This window comes from Chiloscyllium plagiosum, chromosome 20 (genome assembly GCF_004010195.1).
Source record: "Chiloscyllium plagiosum isolate BGI_BamShark_2017 chromosome 20, ASM401019v2, whole genome shotgun sequence".
NCBI classification, from domain to species: Eukaryota; Metazoa; Chordata; class Chondrichthyes; order Orectolobiformes; family Hemiscylliidae; genus Chiloscyllium; species Chiloscyllium plagiosum.
In genome coordinates, this window is record NC_057729.1 from 51,261,733 (window position 1) to 51,286,136 (window position 24,404).

The following is a 24,404-nucleotide window of genomic DNA, read 5'->3' on the forward strand; positions in this document are numbered from 1 at the left end:
CCATCCACCCAGTTGTACTCAACCACTGCAAAATCAAAAAGGTCAAGGTGAAAACCAGATGGACCACTTGGTACAGGCTGAGATACAGGAAATGACACGGCAAACACAGAATTGTCAACCTTACAAATCTTCCTTATTAATATATGGGGGCGGGGCCAAAATTGGGATGGTGCGGAAATTACGAGTCAAGCAATAGATTGGATGGGTTTGATTTCACGACTGCATCAATTTCCCCGACACCATCAGAGGAACAGGTGCCCTTGGACTACTCATTGACTCTGAGCCATATGAAGTCTCATGGCTACATGTTTAGTATGGGTAAGGAGACCATCTGCTGATTCCACCTATCAATTCCAAGTCCCTCCGCCCCTTTCATCAAGTGAATCAGTATAATACTGAACACCTCTTGGAACAAGCACTGAGACACAGAGTAAACACTGTTTGGGGAACTACAATATCCAGAGTAGCTCAGCAGCACCAATATTGAATGAGCTGGCTGAGTCTTAAAAGACGTGACAGCCAAACAAAACTCAGCAGCTGGTGGTGCCAAAACCAAGCAGTGAAAAAAAAACTTACTTGACCTGATCCTACCAATCTGTCTCAATAAATTTGTCTGACCATGACAGTATCAGGAGGAACAAAGAACAAAGAAAATTTACAGCCCAGGAACAGGCCCTTTGGCCCTCCTAGCCTGAGCCGATCCAAATGTACTGTCTAAACCTGTCGGTCAACTCCTAACCAACTGTATCCCTCTACTCCCCACCTACTCATGCATCTGTCCAGACGCATCTTAAATGAATCTACCATGGCTGCCTCTCCCACCTCTGCTGGCAACCCGTTCCAAACACCCACCACCCTGTGTGAAGTACTTACCGCGTGTATCCCCCTTAAACTTTCCATCTCTCACCTTGAAAGCATGAGCTCTCGTTATTGAATCCTTCACCCTGGGAAAAAGCTTATCTCTATCCACCCTGTCTATACCCTTCATGATTTTGTAAACCTCAATCAGGTGCCCCCCTCAATCTCCTTTTTTCTAATGAAAGTAAACCTAACCTACTCAACCTCTCTTCATAGCTAGCACCTTCCATACCGGGCACCTTCCATAAACCTTCTCTGCACCAAAGCATCCACAGCCTTTTGGTAATGTGGCGACCAGAACTGTACACAGTATTCCAAATGTGGCCAAACCAATGTCTTGTACAATTTTAACATGACTTGCCAGCTCTCATACTCAACACCCTGTCCAATGAAGGCAAGCATACTATATGCCTTCTTGACCACTCTATCCACCTGTGCAGCAACCTTTAGGGAACAACAGACCTGCACTCCCAGATCTCTCTGCCCATCAACTTTTCCCAAGGCTCTTCCATTAATTGTATAATTTGCTCTAGAATTAGACTTGCCTAAATGCATCACCTCACATTTGTCTGGATTGAAAGCCATCTGCCACTTTTCCGCCCAACTCTCCAGTCTATCTATATCCTCCTGTATTCTCTGACAGTCCCTTATGCTTTCTGCCACTCCACCAATCTTTGTGTCGTCTGCAAACTTGCTGATCATACCAACAGTGCACTCTTCTAGATCATTTATGTATATTACAAACAACAGTGGCCCCAAAACTGACCCCTGTGGAACACCACTGGGCACCTTTCTCCATTTCGAGAAACTCCCTTTAACTACTGCTCTCTGCCTCCTGTTGCTCAACCAGTTCTTTATCCACCTACCCTGCACACCATGTGACTTCACTTTCTCCATTAGTCTACAATGGGGAACCTTATCAAACGCCTTACTAAAGTCCATGTATATTATATCAACAGCCCTTCCTTCATCTAACAACTTGGTCACTTCCTTGAAGAACTCTATCAAGTTGGTAAAGCACGATCTCCCCTGCACAAAACCATGTTACCCAGCACCGATAAGCTCATTCCTTTCCAAATACAAATAGATCCTATCTCTTAGTACCCTCTCCTGCAACTTCCCCACCACCGTCAGGCTCACTTGTCTGTAGTTATCCAGAATATCCCTACTACCCTCTTCTTGTACAGGGGGACAACATGAGCAACCTTCCAGTCCTCTGTCAGGGCCCCAGCTATTTCCTCTCTCACCTCCTCAGCAACCTGGGATAGATCCCATCTGGTCCTGGGGATTTGTCCACCTTAATAACCTCTAGCCTACCCAACACATCTTCCCTACTTATGTCAACGTGACGCAGACTAATCAAACTTTATCTCTAATTTCAAGATTCATCATGTTCCTCTCCACAGTGAACACTGATGCAAAGTAATCATTCATAATCTCACCCATTCTCTCAGGTTCGGCACACAGCCTTCCTTCATTATCTTTTAGTGGACCAATCCTTTCTCTAGTTACCCGCTTGCTTCTAATAAAAGAATAAAATGCTTTGGGATTTTCCTTAATTCTGCTAGCTAAAGCTATTTCATGACCCCTTTTAGCCCGCTTGATTCCTCATTTAAGACTTGTCCTACTCTTCCGATATTTCTCCAGGGCCCGTTCTGTTCTTAGCTGCCTAGACCTTATGTATGCTACCTATTTCCTCTTGGCTAGTCGTACAATTTCTCCTGTCATCCACAGTTCACGAATCTTGCCCTTCCTATCCTTTGCCTTCAATGGGACATGCCTATCCTGCACTACCGTTGATCTATCTTTGAAAGCCTCCCACATCTCAAATGTGGACTTCCCTTCAAATAGCTGTGTCCAATCCACATTTCCTAGCTCCTGCCTAATTTTGGTATAATTGGCCTTGGCCCAGTTTAGCACTCTTCCCTTAGGACTACTCTCTTCTTTATCTAAGAGTATTATAAAACTTACAGAATTGTGGTCACTGTTCCCAAAGAAATCCCCCACCGCAACTTCTACCACCTGTCCTTGCTCGTTCCCCAGTACCAGGTCCAATATGGCCCCTTCACTAATTTGCTCTTGAGTAGATGTTGATGAGCTTCCTCTTGAACCACTGCAAACCATGTGGTGCGAGTAGACGTACTGCTCTAGAAAACTCTCCTGGACGCTTCATACAAATTCTACTCTATTCAGACCTCTGACACTAAGTGTCTCCCAGTCAACGTTAGGAAAATTAAAATCTCCCATCCCCCCCCCACCACCACTACCCTATTGTCTCTACATCTATTGATAATCGGTTTACCTATTTGTTTTTCTACCTCACTCACACTGTTGGGAGGTCTGTAATACAGCCCCGACAATGTAACTGCACCCTTATTTCTCAGCTCCACCCATAATGCCTCACTACCCAAGACCGCCATAGTGTCCTCCTTTAGCACAGCTGTGATATCGTCCCTGACCAGCAATGCAACTCCACCCCCTCTTTTACTTCCCTTCCTGTCCTGTCTGAAATGTCTATATCCTAGAACATTCAGTTGCCAATCATCATGCCCTTCCTTCAACCAAGTCTCCGTAATGACAATAATGTCGTACTCCCAGGCACCAATCCACCGCACAGCCCTTGTGGAAGCAAAGTCTTCGCAATGAAGATATACTTTATTAAGTTGTGGCCACATTGTCAAATGAGATTGATTTTGAGTAGACTTTGCAGCTCAAAATCCTGAACTATCCCTAACAGTAATGCAGGTCTACTCGCACCACATGGTTTGCAGTGGTTCAGGAGGAAGCTCATCAACATCTACTCAAGAGCAAATTAGGGAAGGGCAATAAATACTGGCCTTATCCACATTTGATGACCGAACAAATTTTAAAAAGCCTTGCAAATTCACCCATCTCCATCGAAAACAGGAGGAAATATAGTTCAATGAAATTAAAATATTTCACATTTACAGAACTGGAATGATGATCTGTGCCTCATCAGAATAGTGTCAACACATTTGCCCTCCTGGAAGCAGTGAGATAATATTCAGACCCATAAGTGTGCACAAAACAGCTTATTGTCTGCACAGTCTTAAAGAGAAGCATTTTTATTTTTTTTTACAATGTTAACTATCTTTACATAGATAAACAGGTAAGAAGCTTGTGCCAAGTGGCCAGAATTATCTTAGTAGCCTTAACTCATTTCTCGAACAATCAAATTCAGCTTTACAAAAAGATTTAACACAGAAATATTAACATGATTTACAATCCTTAGATATTGTACAGTGGAAATTAGACACTATATAGAAAGCCCAAAAGATCTGAGAAATTACCCAGATTTCTTTAAATTATGTTGCAGCCTTAGAAATAACATCCAAACTTCCTATTGAATTTATTGGAAATATTTCTAAAGCTATTTATTTAAAATACCAAATACACTATTTTAAATCAAATTAACATCAGTGCCTTTTATATAACAATGGGTAACTTGTTTTGAGGGCAAGAGTGAAAGAATTCTATGCAGCTATTATCCAATGGACTTATGAAGGCTTGATGTGATATTACAACAATCTGAGAGCGTACAATGCTGCAATGGATTTTATTTCCCTGGATCAAAGTTGGACATGAGGGAAGATATGCTGGGAATAATGAAAATGGCAGCTGACCAAGAGAGATGGGATGAAGTATTTGGTCTTTGGTTGACATGACTCCCAGCTTTAAGCTGCCACCCTGAAAATGCAGGCAACGCATACATACTTGAATGGCAACAAGAAAGATTATGTTCATGAATAGGTGATTTAAAGTGTGGCGTTTTGCAGTTTTCTACTAAAATAAGTTGTTTTGTTACTTTGCATTGAAACAAAATGTTGTGTTACATTGTTGGTATTAACCCACGGTACAATGTTTTCTATTATCAATGCACTCACTAGTAATGAGACAGATGTTAGGTTTTGCTTAGCAATCCAATGAGGAGGATGGAGGTAGCATAAACAGAATATCCTCAGCAACTCCTACTTGTTAATGTAACACGGGATGACCATCAAGACATTACCTGGAATTTTCAGTCATGCTTGACGATTGGAATGCGGACTACCAAATCGGTAAATGATGCGTCAGAGAGAGAAACAAATTTACAAATTCATTTGGATGTATTTTGCCTAAATTTTCTGGTTGTAATGCAGTGCAATTAGAGTGGGGAAGGGGAGGACGGGGAAAAGAAAGAAATCGGTTGCATCCTTCCAATTCAGCCACTTCCAGGAAAAGGGAAAAAATTAGCACACTTCATGTATAAAATCAAACTTTTAAACAAATACAAGCCATTACCATTGGACAATTAGCTAAGTTTAAATCTTTATCTTGCCAAGAAATCATTTTAAAATTATCAGATGTCAAAGTATCTGGTTTCCTGTTAATATCACAGTGGATAAGTTCATTATACACAAATCTAAACAAGTGCCGCACCCATGGCTCCAGATTCCAGTTATTTCCTGAATAAAGTGGACATTCAGTAGTTTTCCTTTCCTTCCCTCATGAACTGACAAAAACACTTGCTATCAACCCCAGATCTCATACATTGCTGCTGTCTGTCAATGTGCACCCTTTTATCCTCTTGAAAACTTTGACATCCACCAAGATGCAGTTCCGCAGACCTCTAGCACACCAATCACAGGGCATTCTTAGGGACTCAGTGCTTACCAAATGCACTTTCAGCAGGATACACATTCAAGTTTTAACATCTTCAGGCAATTTTGCTTTTCTCTTGGCCAGGGTACAGAGGCCAATTATGGCAACACAACAAATTTAAACAAAAAAAAAATCAACAAACTTGGCAAATACCAGGAGTCAGACATTGTACACCATGATTAGTCAAGTGCACCCTTTATCAAAGGAATCATTGACAGCTATAATCACAGACTTCTTTACAGACGGACTTTAAGTTTTTTTTGCGGGAGTGGTGGGTGGAAGAGAACGTAATGAGCTGCATAGACAAAGCATGGTGAAAAAAAGAGGGGGCAAAAGCATGACTTTATGTACAATACATCTTCATGTAGATCAACTTAGCAGAATGAGAAAAGATATTGTGTTGCCGGTGTCAGTTGAAAACTGATTACAATTACAATTAACTAATTCTCATGGAATGCTCAAAGTGTTTTTGACCAAGCCTATAAAGCTGACAGAAAAAAAACCTACTTTCCCTCCTATAGTGAAGTTGAAGGACTGCCTCAGTCATAACCCCTGATATCCTGAATGTACCAGGGAGAGATTAACCAATGAGAAGTGCTAATATTGCAGTAAAGTAACGTTACACAAGGCAGATGGGAAATGCGGTCATGGGTAATTAGTTGCTTGCATTGTATCAATCTTTGTTCCAGTTATAAAATAACTTACTTTGTGGGGACTGGATTGAGTTATCAACATGGTGCAGACAGTTCTAAAGCCCTAGATGACAATCAAGGTCAATTAAAGTACTTCCTCCCACGAATTTGAGAAAGTTTAGATTGATATCCAGGCTATTTCATGATCATTTCGGAAGCAAAATCAGCACACACTGCTCCACTATTCAAAAAAGTATGCCATTAAGCAGCATTCTTTTGCAGTAAATTTGTTGAGGCCCACAGCTTTAACACACATCAATAAAATTATCCAATAGAAGTGAAATTTTCTTTTGCACTTTTCTGGTTAGGCTAAAAGGAGAAACACCAACTGAAACTGTGTTAACACAAGCATTAAATTTCTTACTTCTGAATGAAAGGTTAGGGGGTAGGGGCCATTTGAATGGATCTGTGCGCTACATTAAAAATTAAAATTCAGCTCATGGCTGTATAACAAAAATAATACATCAGAGAAAAGCTCAAAGGAAGTGAAGAGGGATCGTGAGGAGGAAGGTTAGCAAACAGGACTGGAACAAAGCCCTTTACCATCTTGCTTCCACTTGTTGGTCTGCAGAGCTCCAGAGAAATCTACAATCCAGGACTGCTGTTCATTTAATTCGAGGAAAGTGTGCTTCTAATAAGTGGCAAGATACAGAGCAAAAATAAAAGGAGGAAGTGTTGCACAGCACACAGTCCTTGCAACCTAAAGTCTTCCTGCAATTATTTTATTCACATTTACTGGGAGATAAATATATTACTTGTTTTGCAATTATCAGTTATTGAGCCATTGTGATGCATAATCATACAAGATTTATAGACACTATGTTAAACAGTAACAAAAACTGGTAATAAAAGGGCTGTAACATTTTTAATTAAGCCAAAGATTCCATCTCTAAAAAATATGCTCTCTGCTAATGGGCTCATAAAGGATTCAAGCTGACATGCAACTCAGAAAACCAGTTTCATGAGACAATGCAACCTCTTGAAACAGGTTTCTTTCAGGTAACAGTCATGCACTGACATCTATTCCAACATTCTTCTAAAAGAATATGACAAAATCAATGAGGGGGGATCCTGTTTTACTTGATATGAGTTCCCCAAAGCAAGGAACACTCAAACCAAGATACCTGACATGCAGATTAGCAAGAACAAGATGAGAAAATTCTCATTGCAAGCCTATTCTGGCCAACTGCAAAATAGTAATGAGTCCTTGTTTTTCAAAGTTTGATTAAGTAATTTTCACACAGTCTGCATAGCTTTAGAGTTAAGAAGGCAAACTCTTGAGCTGACTCATGCTGGGATAAAGTTCCACAGGTACTGTGTGCGTGTGTGGAAAATGCAAACATTTGTAGGTGGACAACATTCAGGCCTTGCCCCCATCCAAAGGCCAAGTGTACACTGCCAAGTTTGGGATTTTAATGGATTAACAATCAGGAACCTGTACAGAATTTTTCCTTAGCATAAGGTCAGAGGCCAAGTACTCAACTCCAACATGGATTAACTTCACTTCCCATAGTTTAAACAGGAACATGCATCCATTAAACAAGACAACTGGGATGCTTCGACACCAAGCTTAAAACTGGAAACTCAGTGATTACTTACAAATGCAAAGTGAAGTTCAAACTTTCTAAAATAGGCAGGTTTTAGCAAAAAAACTACCTAAATTTGATACTCTATATACATAATTAATATCTATGATAAATCCTGAAAATATATTACAAATATACTCTAGCTTAAGAATAGGTTGTGTTAAAAATAAGTCAGGGTTCCCAAGTGCCCTCACCCCACTATTTTCTCACCCAGTCCTGAAAATACTGAATCTTGCTGGAGTGGTTGCGTCAGCTCCAGCTCTGACCCAATAGTTGCACGTCATGAGCTTAGACAGGTGTTCCGGGGCAATTCAGGAATGGAGTGCATCAAAACCAGATTCAGTCTGGCCCTCGACAGATCTCAAAAAACACTTTCCAGCAAGACTCGGGGAATACTGATCGAGAGCAGCATTCCAGGTGAATTGCCCCTAGCTATCCCAGAATGTTTCAATAATTGCTAAATAAAATTGTTACTCTTCACAGAATAACAAAGCCAGCATAAACCAATTATTGCAGTAGCGACTTCCGGTTAATGATATTCTGTACTACGCCTTTGTATACAACAAATAAAGTCAGGGAGAGAAGAGAGGTTTAAGTCTGAATAATCGAAAGAGTATACACTATTTCATGTTAGATGTTGATGCAGTCATTTCAACCCAGAGATACTAGCTAGGAAGTAAGCCACACTCAGATTTACCTTATTTTCACTTTATATTGAAAAAGACTAAATTTGTCCCAGAATAGACAGACTTGAGAAATCTTTGGAAGTTGCAATCAAATTTTCAAACAAATCTCTGCCAAATTCCCTCAATAATTTGGGATATCCATTCAATTAACAGTGGATACTGCTTCTGTGCGTGATTCTTTTCTTCTTTGTCCTTTATTCAAACCATCAACTTATTCTGGGCTTTAGACCCATGGGTGTCAACTTTCCCAAACTGCAAAGTACTTTCAAAATGTGTATTTACATAACTTTTGCCAAGCTCAGTGCTGTCCTCACCCAAACACACATGCTCACAGTTTCAGCAGGGCCACATTAGTTGACCAGAAACAAGATTCTTGGCTGAGGTCTTTATTGTGCCCTTGTTGGTCCCTGCTGAAATTATCTATTGCAGGTTAGATAATAAATTTTTTTTAAAATTGGTATAGAAATATAATCTGTATCCCAAATAGATTTTGGTGATGTGATTTCTCAGCTGTGTTATAAATTTGTTTATACAGAAAAAAAAACTTGAGGGAAACCCACATTTCGTTTGGTTGTGATCATAGGTTACAATGGACGAACACTAGATTCTAAACTGGGAATAAGACTAAGTAGTAATAGGGAAATGATAGAACAATTAAAGTGGGTTTCCCAAATTGTATGGGGCTGAGAACGCATTATCCAGGGATTGCTATGGGAAGGTTTTTAGAAAGAAGAACCTTTTCACAGGTGAATATATGAAGTGAACATTCGTGGACAAGACAGAATTATAAACAAAATTCTGTTCAGCTGGTCCTGGTCATATAGAGTACGCAGTATTTCTAATGAATGTTACTTTTCTTTTAAAACTACTATTCTATTCCACTATTCATTTTAATATGTTATTTCTTATCCCTCTCCAATCTTGGAAATTTACACCTATCTTATTTGCAAAGTATCCATACAGCTGATAAATTTAGAACCCATAAACAAGGTGTGAAGTAGATATGTCAAGGTGGCCCTTGAGCGCTGTATGCAGGGACCGGGTGGGGACACTTTAAAATGTCCTCAGAATTTCAATACAAAGTTGCACCTAGCGGGGAAAGGGTGCGCATATGGGAAAAGTTCAATCTCTAACCAAAGACAACATTATTTTACAGCAGCCTTTCCTGAATCAAAGGTGTCAGCACAGATACCACAAAAATATTTTCCAATCAAGCTCTATAAAACTAGAGCTACGATTGATCTACATCTCTCAGTCCTTAAAAAATAAAGGGCAGAAGCCTCTGTTTTCTAGCTACACTTTATAGAGAGGAGGAAGAATACATCTGGGATAATGAGCACTACTGTCAGAAGTTTTTCTAAGAGACTGCTTAAAAGAAAATTCATGAAAGGTGCAATGTTAGAGTAGACATCTGTTCATCAAACAGTAGCCTGCACCTATCTTTCAAGTATCAACAATGCTGGAAAAAACATTTTAATAAGAATTTTGTCACAAGGTAGGGACTCCCTGAAGTTCACTGTACTTGCTTAAATTAAAACATTGTATTAAATTAAGACATTGAGATGCATTTAAATTAATCTTTAAAATGAAATATGATTACATCTTTTAGCAAAGACGAGGACTGAACTGGAGGGGTGGGTGGAGAGAGAGAGAGCGAGAGAGAGAGAGCGAGACACACACACACACAGACACACACGGAGGGGGGAGAAGAAACCTGCTATAATGGGCCATGAGGACAGAGAGAGAGTGTGGTGCAAGCAAAAAACAAAAATGGGGGAATAATAGTATAGGAGGGATATACACAATCTAGGATTGTTTCTTAGCTCAACAATGGAATACATGTATGGATAGTAGACATGTATTCCAGCTCTGCTCCGCCAACTATAAAATGCTATTAATTCCAGGAATCCCATTCCCAACCATATCTTATCAACAGCAGCCAACTGTATTCCTACGTCTAAATGGGGTAAGCATGGCTGCTCCTTCGTGTTCAACAGAAATGAACATACTACAGTTTTAAACTGTTTATCACAGCACATTAATTCTATTTAAGCATGTACAATTTCCTCATTATATTAAGTTCTTCAGCTTGTAAATACACAGAGTTTCGAAGGAAAGACAAAGGCTTTTCAGCCATTTCCCACAGGATTTCCAAAGCAAATAGACAGTCCTGATGCGTCTGGATAAACAGAAGTCTACTGGAAAGTAAAGCACAAGAAGTGAAATGCGTTCCTCCTTTACAGAATCTTTCAAATGACATCACAAAACTCTCTCCTGACAAGACTTTCATACAGTAGTTACTCTTGTCCAAAACCTTCAGTTTCCTCAATTGCGAATAATAGCTTTTCCTTCAGTTGCTCAAAGCTCTTGTATGGTGGCAAATCCAGTCGATTAAAACTACAGGGAAATAGTTAAAAAAAGAATCAGAATTCTGAAAGTTTCATTATGGACTAAGTTCAATAACTCATTTAGACACTCATTTGCTAGCTACTCCAGCCACAATTAGTTGGCTCGGTTTTATATATTCTGTGGAAAATCAGGTTCCACCATCACCACCAACCTTGCTCCCGCCCCACCCCCCCAAAATAGTTTTGCCTGTTTGGTTCCAGCTGCTCTCTGTCACAAGCTCCACCTCTTATTTCAAGTCACATCTTTCTCAGAGAGTGAGGGAGAGAGAAATCTAATTGCTGTCTCATGTAGGGCTCTGACTTACAGAAGATAGTACGGCAGATAGATCATGAATTTATGTACATGAGGTTTCACAAACACTCTCTAGGTACTCTCACACAGCATTACATTATTGATTGTATTCTGGGGTACCAGTGACAGATATTTCACCCAGTGCCAGAAACTGTTCTTAATGAGTATAGTAAACCTTTCTCCACAGTAGCCAGATTCTAAACAATTTTCTTAAGCTGCTGGCCTTAACCAGTCAGCACATTCACAAACCATCATTATCCACAAGGTTTACAATGTGGATGGCAGCAAATTACAGGAAGGGCTGTGTGCCTTCCATCAACTGCTCTCCTTTAGTACAAAAGCATTTGAAGGATACTTGGCATTCCTGGTGTTTGCTTCAAGGGACAGGGGAAGCTGATGGAGACAAAATGGAGCGCAGTAGATATAATAAAAATTTCTTCAATCAAAATATGAGGTACACATTCACTCATCAAAACTAATCCAGCTAGAATTAATGAGGTTTGACATATATTGAATAGAGGGTTTCAGGCTCAAAATAATGAAAAACCTGTGGCTTAATCCCAGTTACCACAGAAGAACAGGGGAAGAGAATTTCATCAGTATGATTAGCCCAATCAAAGTCGAAGTAGGCCAGAAAATGGCTAATATGGTTATAAAAGATTTGCCTATGTTTTACCAAAAAATACCCTTAATCCACCCATATACTAAATAGGAGACAAACACTCATTAATCTTAACTAAACAAAGTATTGCAAGAGCTTTGTATCAGGAACTGGGAGAAAGCTTTAAAAATGCACATGCAAATGTTGAAGAAAATCTGTTCCGTGGGTTTTGCCAAGTTGAAAAAGGTGACCGTGGAGTGGCCACATAAGGAAGAGAAAAGAGAGCAAACCCAAACCAGTACTTCCCAATTAACTGAAACAGTTGGACAAGAGAATGCAAGGGTCAATGAGCAAGTGGCAAATTTCAGATAGACAGCAGAATCTTTCCTCTCAGAGTAGTGAGCACTTGAAGTGGAGTTTCATAGAGAGTTGGGGAGAGAAAAAAGCCCTGGAATCATGTAAGAAACAATTTGGGAGTGATCAAGTGGAATCTAAAAGAAAGAGATCACTATTCAATGTGATTTGAGCTGGAATGATTTAGTAATTCCATTCAGAGGTTGCAAAGATACTGGTGTAGGTGGTGAAACCTTCACTGCCCTCTGCTCAATAGGTGGCTTAAATTGGTCACGGTGAAAAGTTACACTCCAAACATATGTTTTACCTTACCTTGGGAACAAATATAGGAAAAGTGCTCCATTTGCCAGTACTCCGCACAAATTTTTAAAGTTAAGAGGTTAAGGAATGTAAAGAACAGAAATAGTATTCACAGCATTAAAAAAAGACAGACATTTCTTGAAATACTCAACTCACCAGGTATGGCTTCTTGGCAACCAATTTTCCTTCCCAACTTTCTCAATACAAAACTTCTGAGGACCATTGCTCCCTTGAACCAAAATGCAAAAATGAATTATAATTTAATATATTTCTTTTCAGCGATTAACAAGAACAAATTGCATTTATACACCATTTTCAACATTCTTTACAAGCATTATCAGATAGAAACTTGACACTGATTTGAGGCCACTTTTTAAGACTCATTCATAGATGCAACTGTCCTTGTCTAGGATCTGCATTTGCCCATCCAAAGTTGCCCTCAAGTGATGACGAGCTGCCTTCTGGAATTGCAGCTGTCCTTGGAGCATAGGGATACCCATGCAGAAAGACTGTTCCAGAACTTTGATCCACTGATAATGAAGAAATTATCATCTAGTTCCAAATCAGCTAAGTGTGTGGTTTGGAGGGCAACTTGCAGGTGGTGATCCCATGTATCTACTGCCCTGATTTTTCTAACTGTTGAAGGAAGGTTGCTGAGTTACTTGGAATGTATCTTGCAGACGGTACACACTGCTGCCACTGCGTGTGTGATGGTGAGGGAAGTATAAGTAGGTAGATGGGGTACTAATCAATTGGGGATGCTTTATCCTAAATGGTGTCAATGCTTCGAATGTTGCTGGAACTGCATCAATCTAGTCAAGTGCAGGCTATTCTAGCAAACTCCTGATTTGTGCTTTGTTGATGTTGGACAGGCACCTACCATAGAAATCTTAGCCTCTGACCTACTCCTGTGGAAACAATATTGATATGGTCCAGTTCAATTTTCAGGGAACAGTAACTTCTGGGATGTTCAGGGTGGAGAGTTCAATGCAGGTCAAGCCAATGAATGTCAAGGGATAATGGCTGGATCCTCCCTTGTTGCAGATGCTCATTGACTGGTATCTGTGTGTACTAATGCTACTTGCGAGTTATCAGTCCAAACCTGGATGTTGGCAAGATCGCACTGGATATGGACACAGACTGCTTCAATATCTGAGGAATCACAAATGGAGTCGAACATGGTGCAATCATCAGCTCAACATCTGACCTCATGACTAAAGGCTTTGTCAGAGATAGATTTTCTTTAGTAGTTCTTTAAAGTAAGACAGATGCAGACAGATTTAGGAAGAAAATTGCAGAGCTTGCAGTTTTTGCAACTGAAGTCTGCCAATGGTGGAGCAATTAAAATTGGGAAGGGTCAGAAGGCCAGAATTTGTAGAGAACAGAGATTTTGAGAGGCTGTCAGTGTGGAGGAAATGAAATCAGAGGGGGAAGAGTGCTGCTAAGAATGGATATGAAAACAAGTAAAAGTTTGCATGAATAAGAGGTGAACTCATTGAAACATACTGGATCTTAAGGGACTTGACAGGGTAAATGCTGAGAGAATGTTTTCCCTTGTGGAAGAGTCTAGGACCAGAGGGCATAGTCTCAGAATTAAAGGAGACCAACTTAAGAGTGAGATGAGGAGCAATTTCTTCCCTTAGGGGGTTGTGTGCCTTTGGACCTCCTTGCCACAGATAGCTGTGGGGGCTGAGGCTTTATGTATATTTAAGGCTGAAATAGATTCTTGATCAGTAGGGGCCAAATAGCATACTCCTGCTCCTATTTTGTGTGGTTTTATGGTCTTTTAAACTTGAGGCATTGCTTAACTGGGAGCCAATGTGGGCAAGGTGTCAGAGCAGATGTGAGTAAACTGGATGATATCACTAAGGAAATGGGCAGCAAAGAATTGAATGAGCTCAAGCTGATACGAGGTAGAACCAGAGAAGGTTGCAATGAGTGCATTTCATTAAGTCAAGCCTGGGATAACAAGGAATGATTAAAGGATTAAATCAGTGATAGAAAAGAACACTTATTTATAACAAATGGTTAATTTAAAAAATAAAGTACAAAAACAATTTGCACATCCAAACTGTCACAGAAAACTCCATCCTCATTTGAGAGAGGTATGTAAATCAACTGCTTTCATCAGAGGGAGAATGTCAACATGTTTTAGAGCACTACTGAATATTGCCTACTTAAAAATGATGATCAGGTAAGGTATGTGATTAAACCATAATGACCCAGCAGAAACTCTGATGAGAAACAGCCACCTATGTGACCAACTGGAGGGTATCTAGACCTGTGGAACTGCCCAATGGTAAGTGAAGCAATGCCCTGAGAAAGACAGTAGGGCACAGTAATAAAGCGCACAGGGAAAGAACGAGAGAGAGCAAGCTGTGGGTGGTCCACACTATCACCAGCTGAAAATCCTTATGCTCCATTTGACTGAAACTGCTAATGTAAGCAAAGCTCCAGTTCCCCCAGTGAAGGAAATTGATAGACAAGCATGTGGAAATTAATCCAGAGGCAGTTTACTATGTGATAAGCACAGACATGCAAATGAGGAAAGGCATGAAGCCAAAGTTTTTAATGTTTGTGTCTGCTTTGGCACAACTTAAGAATAATTTATGCTATTTAAGAACTAGCACACTGTGAATGCACATTTTACACCACTGATAGGACACTTGACTGCTTTACACAATTGACAAATTTAATTCTAGGTTTTTGAGGAAAGGATTCAACATTAATAATCACATCTGAAGGAAACGCTTATTTTAAAAACAATCTGTTCATGCAGTGAGTCACTTACATTGGCTATGGTTTGAATGAGTCCTGCAAATTACATATTTAAGTCATTATTTCTGCACACAATTTTTTTTAAAAAATGCACTATGGAACTTGGGTGTCGACAATATGGCAAGAGCAGTCCAATTTTGGGTAGGGAGATCCAGGATATTGACACAGCAATGATGAAGGGCTGACGTGCGACTTGAAAAGGATTTGGTAGTATACCTGTGAATGTGCTGCCCTTCAGCTTCTTTGAAGTAACGGCTGGGAGTGGTCGTCAAAGAAACCTGGGTGAGTTGCTACTGCCAATTTACAGCTAGTACAGTCTGAGGGTATGGTGTACCAGTGATGGTGGGAGTCAATGCTAAAGGTGATGGATGTGGTCCTGAACTAGTTGTTTTGTCAGAGATGGTGTAGATCATGTTTTGCTGAAGCTGCACTCATTAAAGAAGAGCAATTCCATTAGAGTAATTGCCCCAGTTCTTTAAAACATCAGTTCAATAAACTTAGACAAGAATGCTGAGGAAAAGTCACCTTATCTAAATTAACTGAATTGATGTTTTTAAAGAACCATTGCTACGTATTCAGTATCGATTTAGTGGCTGCTTATAGACATAACCTGAAAATTTGTTTTACTCAACGTATTTTTATTAAAACATTGCAGGGATTCAATTTTAGTTGCCTAAAGGTAATATACAAGCCATGCCTGGATGAATGTAGCTCTCATAACACCCTAGAACCATGCAGGATAAAGTAGACCACTTGATCAACACATCAACGTAAATATTCATTCCCCACTGATGAAAATGGTTAGTGCATGTGCCATCTTCAATGTGCACTGCAGCAACACAAAAGCAAATCTCTCAACAGCACCTTCCAAACCCACAACCAGTACCACATGGAGGGAAAGGGCCTGTTAAAGTACAGATTTGAGACGGCCCAGGGAATCCCTCGTGGACTCAACCTGTAAGCCTCACTTGGTTCGTCCCATAGTCTTTGATAATCTGGAATAAAAAACCTGTTATAGACAGTTTAGTTTAATTTTAGTCATCCCCTTTATTTACCAATAGCATCATTGTTACAACATAACACTGATACCTATAAGCTAAACTAACTAGGTTCCAATAACCCAGGAGAGTAGGATATCGCTCTTCCTTTAAGAGCCCTCGCAGGCTACTCTGCTGCACTGTCACAAACAGGCTTCCTTTGTGCAAAACGTTTACGAAAACATTGCATGCTCTTATCTAGGCAGATAACAGTGAAGGAGAATAATTTGTAAGGGAGAGAAGTTAATTGAGTGGTCTGTGTGCACTTGACTGATCACCCCTACGGCCCTAAGCCATTCATCAGGTGGGAAAAACAAATCCAGCCGAGTTAGGCGGCTGCTCGCAAGATAAGTTCCTATCATAGAGAAATACCAGTCTGAATTAAGTGGGAGATGTCATAAAGTAACCTTGCACAGCTCGCATGTCAGATACAATTGTTTTACAAAAAGGCTTCTTAGCAAGGAGGGCAAACTTTTGACCATAAAATGGCTTCCCGAAACATTGTACCAGAATCTCTTCAATGTTAGGTTTAGAATAGTTTTCAGGCTAGAAGCAGATACCTGCTTTTTATCTTAAGCACCGAATCATTCTGTACCTGAGGCTGAGATGTTACCATAAGGTTGTATTTAAACTGATGCATTAATCTTGAATTAAATGTGCTTTCTTTTCATGGTTGTGATGCAAATTCAAATAAATCACAAGATCTGATTAGTTAGAATTGACAGTGGGGCAATCTGTAAGGTCTGTAGAATGGTCTGCAAGAAAGTTAAAGCTTCATCAATATTACCTTTTACAGAATTTGCATTTCATAACCAATAATGGCTACTGAAAATCAAAATCTCAAAAATGCAATTAAGTTCAATGCATAGCAAGTAGGCACAAAGAGTTAATTTTCTACTAGCTTTTGCAGTCCAGCACTAAAATGGTCTCTCTCTCTAGTATCTTTTTGAACTCAAGTCAGGAACTTGTAACAGAAAAGATGTTGTTCCCTCTGTGTCTGCCTCGCTTGCAAGTAATGGCTACTGAAAATCAGAATCTCAAAAATGCAATTAAGTTCAATGCATAGCAAGTAGGCACAAAGAGTTAATTTTCTACTAGTTTTTGCAGTCCAGCACTAAAATGGTCTCTCTCTCTAGTATCTTTTTGAACTCAAGTCAGGAACTTGTAACAGAAAAGATGTTGTTCCCTCTGTGTCTGCCTCGCTTGCAAGAGGTTAATAAGAATCCATTATAATTGATAGGATCCGGACTGTCAATTACAAGGCTTTTGATGATACAGCGTTTTATTTCGAGGTCAGAATCAAACACCTATTAATTTCATAAGGGAACAGCCATGAATGTTATCACTCGGTGTCCTGTTCACACAGATTCAATGTTAAGGCAAATATTCTTAATTGCCTTAGAGCATCCTGTTATCACTTGGTGAAAACAGATGTTTTTATCTTCTGCAAACTTTCGGTTCCCCCTTTTCTCATGGCTAGACTCTTCCTGCCTGTCTATTTTCTAGTGTGCAGCAAATGTGTTCTATAATTCAACATTACATTTTAATCTATATGTTTAAAGACAAGTTTTAAGGCTATAGACTTTCCCAGGTCTATTTCTAATATTCCAATTAATGTTAGTGCAGGTCAAGCTCCACAACAATCTGAAAGATAACTTGCAATTCCTCACAAGCTGATTCCTGTCAGACAATCAATCAATGAGCGCACTGAAATAAAAAGCTACATCCAAAGAAAACTAGAACAATTATTTAACACCTCCAAGTCAAATCCAGTCGAGTCTGAGGGATATCACATTTATTTCATTACTGCTGACTCAAGATCCTGGAACCTCGAACGTCACAGCACTTTGAGAGTACTTTCACCAAATGGACTGTAGTAGTTCTTCAAATAGCTCACTAGCATTCATGACACAGCTAAGGAATAGGATTAGGATTAAGCCTTACAGATCACAAGGGTTGACAAGGTGGCTCAGTGGTTAGCACTGTTGCCTCCCAGGTTCGATTCCAGCCTTGGGCAACTGTCTGTGTGGAGTCTGCATATTCTCAGTGTTTGCGTGGGTTTTCTCCCACAGTCCAAAGATGTGCAGGTCAGGTGAATTGGCCATATTAAATTGCCCGTAGAGTTAGGTGCATGAGTCAGAGGGAAATGGGTATGGGTGGGTTAATCTTCGGAGGGTTAGTGTGGACTTGTTGGGCCGAAGGGCTTGTTTCCACAATGTAGGGAATCTAATCTGATCTAATCAAGCTTGCAACATACTTTAACTCAACTTATGTCTAATTCAGTTTCATTGAAGGTACATCGCTCAAGTTAAGATAAACAGAGAAGTTATACTGAAGCTCAATTTGAGTTTCACCTCTACATGCGTGTTACATGTTAAGTCTAGATTTTCTCTCTTCAATTAAACAAATTGTGTGTTTGAACTTCACCCTGTCTGATATTTTACAGAGTAAGACACTAATATGACAGATTCCTAAAATTAATAAATCTGGGGTCCAATATAGGTTAGTCTGGGTAGGGATGGCTGTTCCTTCTTTAAAACAGTGTTACTAAAGAAGTCTTTTGACAACTGCATGGCTTTTTTAAAAAACCTATCATAGGGGCACCACTCCTGAGCTGATACCATTTTCACCTGACAACTTTAGATGCATTATTGAACAATCAGAAGCCAAGAAACCTGACAGATTTTCCAACCTAAGCACTGAAATTACCTGTAATGTGTAACTGTCATTCCAAGTCTGCTAAATTATTGCCAAATACAGGGTCATCATCAATGTGGTGTATTTGCTTACTAAATAATTGGAGGAACTCTTCCCATTACATGAAAGCATTTAAGAACAATATACCCTAAAATGGACAATGAATGATTGCCAACAAAATAAGCAACTTGAATGAACTTAAATTCCATCAAGCTTATCTCCACCATTTGGTTTTGAACAACACTTACCCATAAGATCAGCAAATCCACCAACTGGTAAGCGGCATGTTCCTGTGACAAACTGCAGCAGACGCATTCGCTTCTCATTGTCCATTTCTTTCACAACCTAAAGGAACAGTGCCACTAAGTTAAGACAGTTATTCATAAAACTTAATATGTGCAGTACACATGCTTCTCTACCAGCTTACTTTCTCTTGATGAAAGAAATAGACGGCAATTGGAAATTCAGAAAAACCTTTAAAACCCCATCAACATCTAATATTGCAATGAGGAACATAATTCCATTTACGCTTAGACTTTGCTTCTTGGAATTTTAACAGATCTTACTTGTTAAAGGTAAACTGCTACTGACTAATTAGATTGCAATTTTAGATCCTGTAACCAACGAAACTGGTAATATATAGGAACTGAAAGAGTAGGTTTTTTTTATTCGTTAACAGAATGAGGGTATCGCTGGCCATGCCAGCGTGTATTGTCCATCCCTAATTGCCCAAAGGGCAGTTTCCGAGCCAAGCACAATGCTGTGGATTTGGAGTCACATGTGAGCCAGACCAAAAGTAAGAGGGGCAGTTTCCTTCCCTAAAGGATGTCAGTAGTGGAAAGTGGGCTATACATTCACAAAATCCTGAAGCAGCAGGATAAAATTATAAGTTAGTTAAGAAGCCGAATTTGTAAAGGTCATGTTATTGAGGGTACATATGTGGATGTTTGAGTTATGATTAAGAGAAGCTGGAAAATTAACTGACAAAAGATAAAGATCAGTATGTAACATAGTACAGTGGCCCCACCCCAGGGCAGAAGATCTGGGATCAAGCCCTGCCTATCAGAGGAATGTTAACATGCCTGAACAGGTTGATTAAAAACATTTTAAAAGATTTATTCCCACCCAAGAGTGACTGACCTGTAGGACACAAAGGTGATCTCCACTTATTATTTGGAGTATAGCAAATAAACCCTTTGTGGAATATAGATAAACTCTTGCTTCATCCTTTCACAGATGCAGGCTCATTAGATTAACAAAGAATGCATGTGGGACATTTAGCTTTCCAAAGCATGTTGAACACAAAAAGGGAATCATGATCAATCTGTACACATTAATAATTTGGCCTCAACTGGAATATTGTGTGCAACTGTACAGTCTGGCACCATACTTCAGGAGGATGTCAAGGTTTTGAAGAGAATATTCAGGAGTATGAGATCCTAGAAGAGAAGCTTCAGTCATGTGAACAGATCACAAACTGGAGTTGCTCTCTTTATAGCATGGAAGGTTAAGAGTTGATCTAATAAAAGAAATTCCAATTTGTTGAGTTTAGAAGGAGGAACTAAGGAAAAACTACTATTTCTAAGTTGGACCAGGATTTAAAATTATTTGCAAAAGAACTAGTTGGAAACTTAGGACCAATTATTTCACAGAGTGCTAAAATGATTGAGTGTACTAGCTGAAAAGGTGGTGGAATCAGATTCCGTGTGAACTTTTAAGTGACAATTGGACATTACGTGAAGAAGGTTAATGTTCAGCATTATACAATTTGACAAAGATTAGTGGTAGGCTAGTTGATTGGGAGAGTTTTAAAAATTAATAAAAGATGACTGAAAAAAAAAGGAAGGCGGCAAACTTCGACGGGAAATTTGCAAGTAATATCAAGACAGACAGCAAGAGCTTCTTGAAGTACAAAAAGAGAGAAACCAAATTGAACAACGGCCCCTTGGAGAATGAGGTTGGGGAAGCAATAATGGGGAACCAGGAAATGGTACGGGAGTTGAATAAATACTTTGCATCTGTCTTCACAGTAGAGGTCATTATCATTTCAAAATTACAAAATCTAAAGGCAAAAGGTAAAGAGGAAGTAGGTATAAAAACTATTACAAGAGAAATTGCCCTATGGAAACTAAATACTGACAAGGCCCCTGGACCAGAAAGGATGTGTTCCACAAAACTAATGTAGTAACTACAAGGATAGTGGGTACGCTGGTAATCTTCTAGGGATCCTTAGATTTTGGAAAGATTCCAGAGGATTGGAAAACTCCTAATGGAACACCTTTATTTAAAAAAGAGAGGAAGGAGATGAAAGATCAGGTAAAGTTAGGCCAGTTAGTTTAATGTCTCTTACTGGGAAAATTAGGATTTTATAAAGACTATATAAAGGAAGTAATAGTAGAGCAGTTAGAAACCCATAGTATGATCAAGCACCAGTCAACAAGGCTTCATGAAGGGAAAAATCATGCCTGATTTATTTAACAGAAATCTTTGAGGTCTGAAACAGAAAGTGGATGTAATGTGTGTGGTCTTTTCAGGAAGAGTTTCTAAGGCACCACACCTTAGGCTAATTAAGATATGAGCCCATCATGTTGGGGGTCGTACTTTAGAATGGATAGAGGATTGACTAGCTAATAGAAGGCAGTTGGAATAAGGGGCATTTTCAGGATGGTAACCCATAACTAGTGGAGTGCCACAGGGACCAGTGCTGCAGTGACAATAATTTACAATATATGTTCATGACATGGATGAGGGAAGTGAATGCACTAAAGCCAAGTTTACATAAAAGTAGTTGGGAATGGAAATAGTGAGGCTGACAGCCTGCAGGGGGATATAGACAAGGAAACATGCAAAAATCTGGCAGATTGAATGTGAGGAAATGTGAGGTTATGCACTTTGGCAAGAGGAGGAGGAATTGGAGATTATGTAAATGGAGCTACATAGAGGGATTTGGAAGCTCTCAAAAATCACAAAAAATTAGCTTCCATATTCAGTGACTAGAAGGAAAAGCAAATGGAATGTTGGCCTTCATCTCAAAGGGACTGGAGTATAAACTTTGGAAATTTTGCTAAAACTATACAAGGCACTGGTCAGATCACAGCTGGGGTACTATGAACAGTTTTAGGCCTCTTAACTAAAGGAGAAACATACTGACATTAGAGGCAGTGCAGAAACATTCACTAGGATTTGGAGGGAGTGGCTTATGAGGAGAGGTCGAGTAGGTTGAGTCTGTGCTTATTGGAACTTAGAAGAATGAGAAGCAACTTTATTGCAATATAACAGACTTTTGGGGACTTGACAGGGTAGATGTGGAATGATTGTTTCTCCCTGTGGGAAAGCCTAGGGCTACAGCACAACACCTCAGAAAATGGGATTGCATATTTACGACAGAGATGAGGAGGAATTCTTTATCTGAGAAGGCCATGCATTTGTTGAATTCTTTAATGCAGAGGGCTGTTGAGGCTGGGTTAAGTATATTAAGGGCTGAGACAAGACTGATTTCTAAACAGCAAGGAATCAAGGATTATGAGGAAGAGCTGGGAAAGTACAGTCGATGGGTAAAAGGTCAGCTGTGATCTCATTGAATTGCACAGCAGACTTGATGGGCTGAACGGTCCTACTTCTGCTACTAGGCCTTATGAGAATAGTGAAAAAAAATACAAGGCTTGGAATCAAATTAGGTAGCTCATTCAAGCATAGGAAATCAATACAGCCTTGTTTATGTAATCCTATGAATGCATCTCATGGGATAAGTATGCTGATATTGCTGACTGACTCTGACTGTGGCAGTGAGAACATATAGTAATTTAGAAATAAACATCTAAAATATATATCTCCTGAAATACTCCCATAATAGAAACACTTTAGCATAACGTGAAGAATGCAGAGCCCTTACCCACCTGCCAAAACCAGACCACTTGCTTGCTGTTTCGGGTATAGTTGCGATAGATTGCATTTCTCTGCCAATCATTCAAGTCTATTTCTTGCATTCCACAAAGAAGTACCTGTAAATATTTGAGCAGAATTAAGAATACCTTAACTCAAGACTAAGGAGAAAAAGAGCACTGGCACAAGAAAAAACTACATTTTAGTGGTTGCTCATAATGCTTGACTCTTGTTCAAAAAGGGGTCCCCTCCCCAAATACTGATACAAACCCCTTCCATTCACATCTTCCAGGTATCTTCTTTGGGCACTGGCAGAAATGATACAGGGGTGACTTAAAAGGCAAATCCTAATATTAACACCGATTTTTAACAATTCTAAACAAGGATGTGCCTAAAACTAAACACTTGAAGAAATCCAAAAGCTGACATCAGTTGAGAAATGAAGTTCAGATCAAGCTGACTCAGATGTTGGAGTAAAGGGATGGAATACATTTTTTAAAGCAATAGATCAAAAAAGAAATTGATGTATTAAAATGCTGAAAAACATCTTAAATAACATAGCACTCTTCGAAAATGCAGTTAACGTTTGAGAAATACAAATACAGCTGACAAATAAAGTGCACCTCTCAAAGAATACTCATCTGAATTAAATACATACAGGTACCATTATGCACAATGGATATTCTAGAACAAGTGACTGCCTCCAGAGTCAATGTCAAATCGAAGATAAATAATGATAGCATAGTTTATAAACGGTAGGTGCTGGTTTTGCACAGCTAATTTGCAGTCCAGTGGCCTTCACTTGTTCCATGCTTCATTGGAATGCTCCTCTCAATTCAGAAAAGGATCGATAGAAAAAAAGGTGGACAACCACAGGTCATAGTGTCACTACTATCCAGTTAAACAAAAGAATGAAACAAAGTACTCAACAAATTACAATACCTCCAATTCTTTGGCATCAAATGACTGAAGATAGTGTAGAGGAAGCACTTCATTAAATCCCTCTAAGAATGCCTGTGTCTGTTCTTCAACACCTCGTGATAGTCTCCAATCAGCTACAAGCCTATACAGTTCAAACCACTTGTATTAATAACTTGTTGGATTATTATCTACTTCCAATTCTGTAGACCCTTGCTTTAAATTGCCTGGCTTTAAGTTATCTTGATTTAACATCCATCAGATAAAGTAGTGGGATTTTTACATTTCATGCCATAGGCATCATTTTAAAGTTGCTTTATTGACACATGATACAATGAGTACAATTTTGCAATGGCTTCTCCTGATCCCTTGACCTCACTGGTTGCTGGCTTGATGTCCAATTTGTTGACTAATCCTCCCAGTTCCCATTCCTCATGAGCCCTGACTGTCTGTCGTCTCGCCACTTCTCCAACTTTTGGCTACGCCCTATAACCCTGCATCTTAAAACCTCATCCCTAAACCCCTTCTGACAGCGAGGGTTCAGGTAAGGAAAGTGGTAAGACTTAGGGTTGACCAGATGGAGAACATGTGGAGGTTGTTTTAGTTTTGTTTCTGAGAGAAAGGTCTGACATAATCTGAGTACACTTTTTACA

General features: G+C 39.5%; 1 protein-coding gene across 1 annotated transcript in view; it reads right to left on the reverse strand.

Annotated features, from left to right (window-relative positions):
• Nucleotides 1-3,928: 3,928 nt before the first annotated feature.
• Nucleotides 3,929-24,404, reverse strand: part of LOC122560273 (E3 ubiquitin-protein ligase Itchy-like) — a 113,452-nt gene continuing 92,976 nt past the window's right edge. Inside the window, exons 21-25 of the mRNA XM_043710807.1 lie at nucleotides 23,776-23,896; nucleotides 22,848-22,952; nucleotides 19,200-19,296; nucleotides 12,596-12,668; nucleotides 3,929-10,881 (exon numbers count right to left, since the gene is read on the reverse strand). Coding sequence (XP_043566742.1) covers nucleotides 10,782-10,881; nucleotides 12,596-12,668; nucleotides 19,200-19,296; nucleotides 22,848-22,952; nucleotides 23,776-23,896 — 496 coding nt within the window. The 3' untranslated portion in view covers nucleotides 3,929-10,781. The remainder of the gene's footprint in view (nucleotides 10,882-12,595; nucleotides 12,669-19,199; nucleotides 19,297-22,847; nucleotides 22,953-23,775; nucleotides 23,897-24,404) is intronic.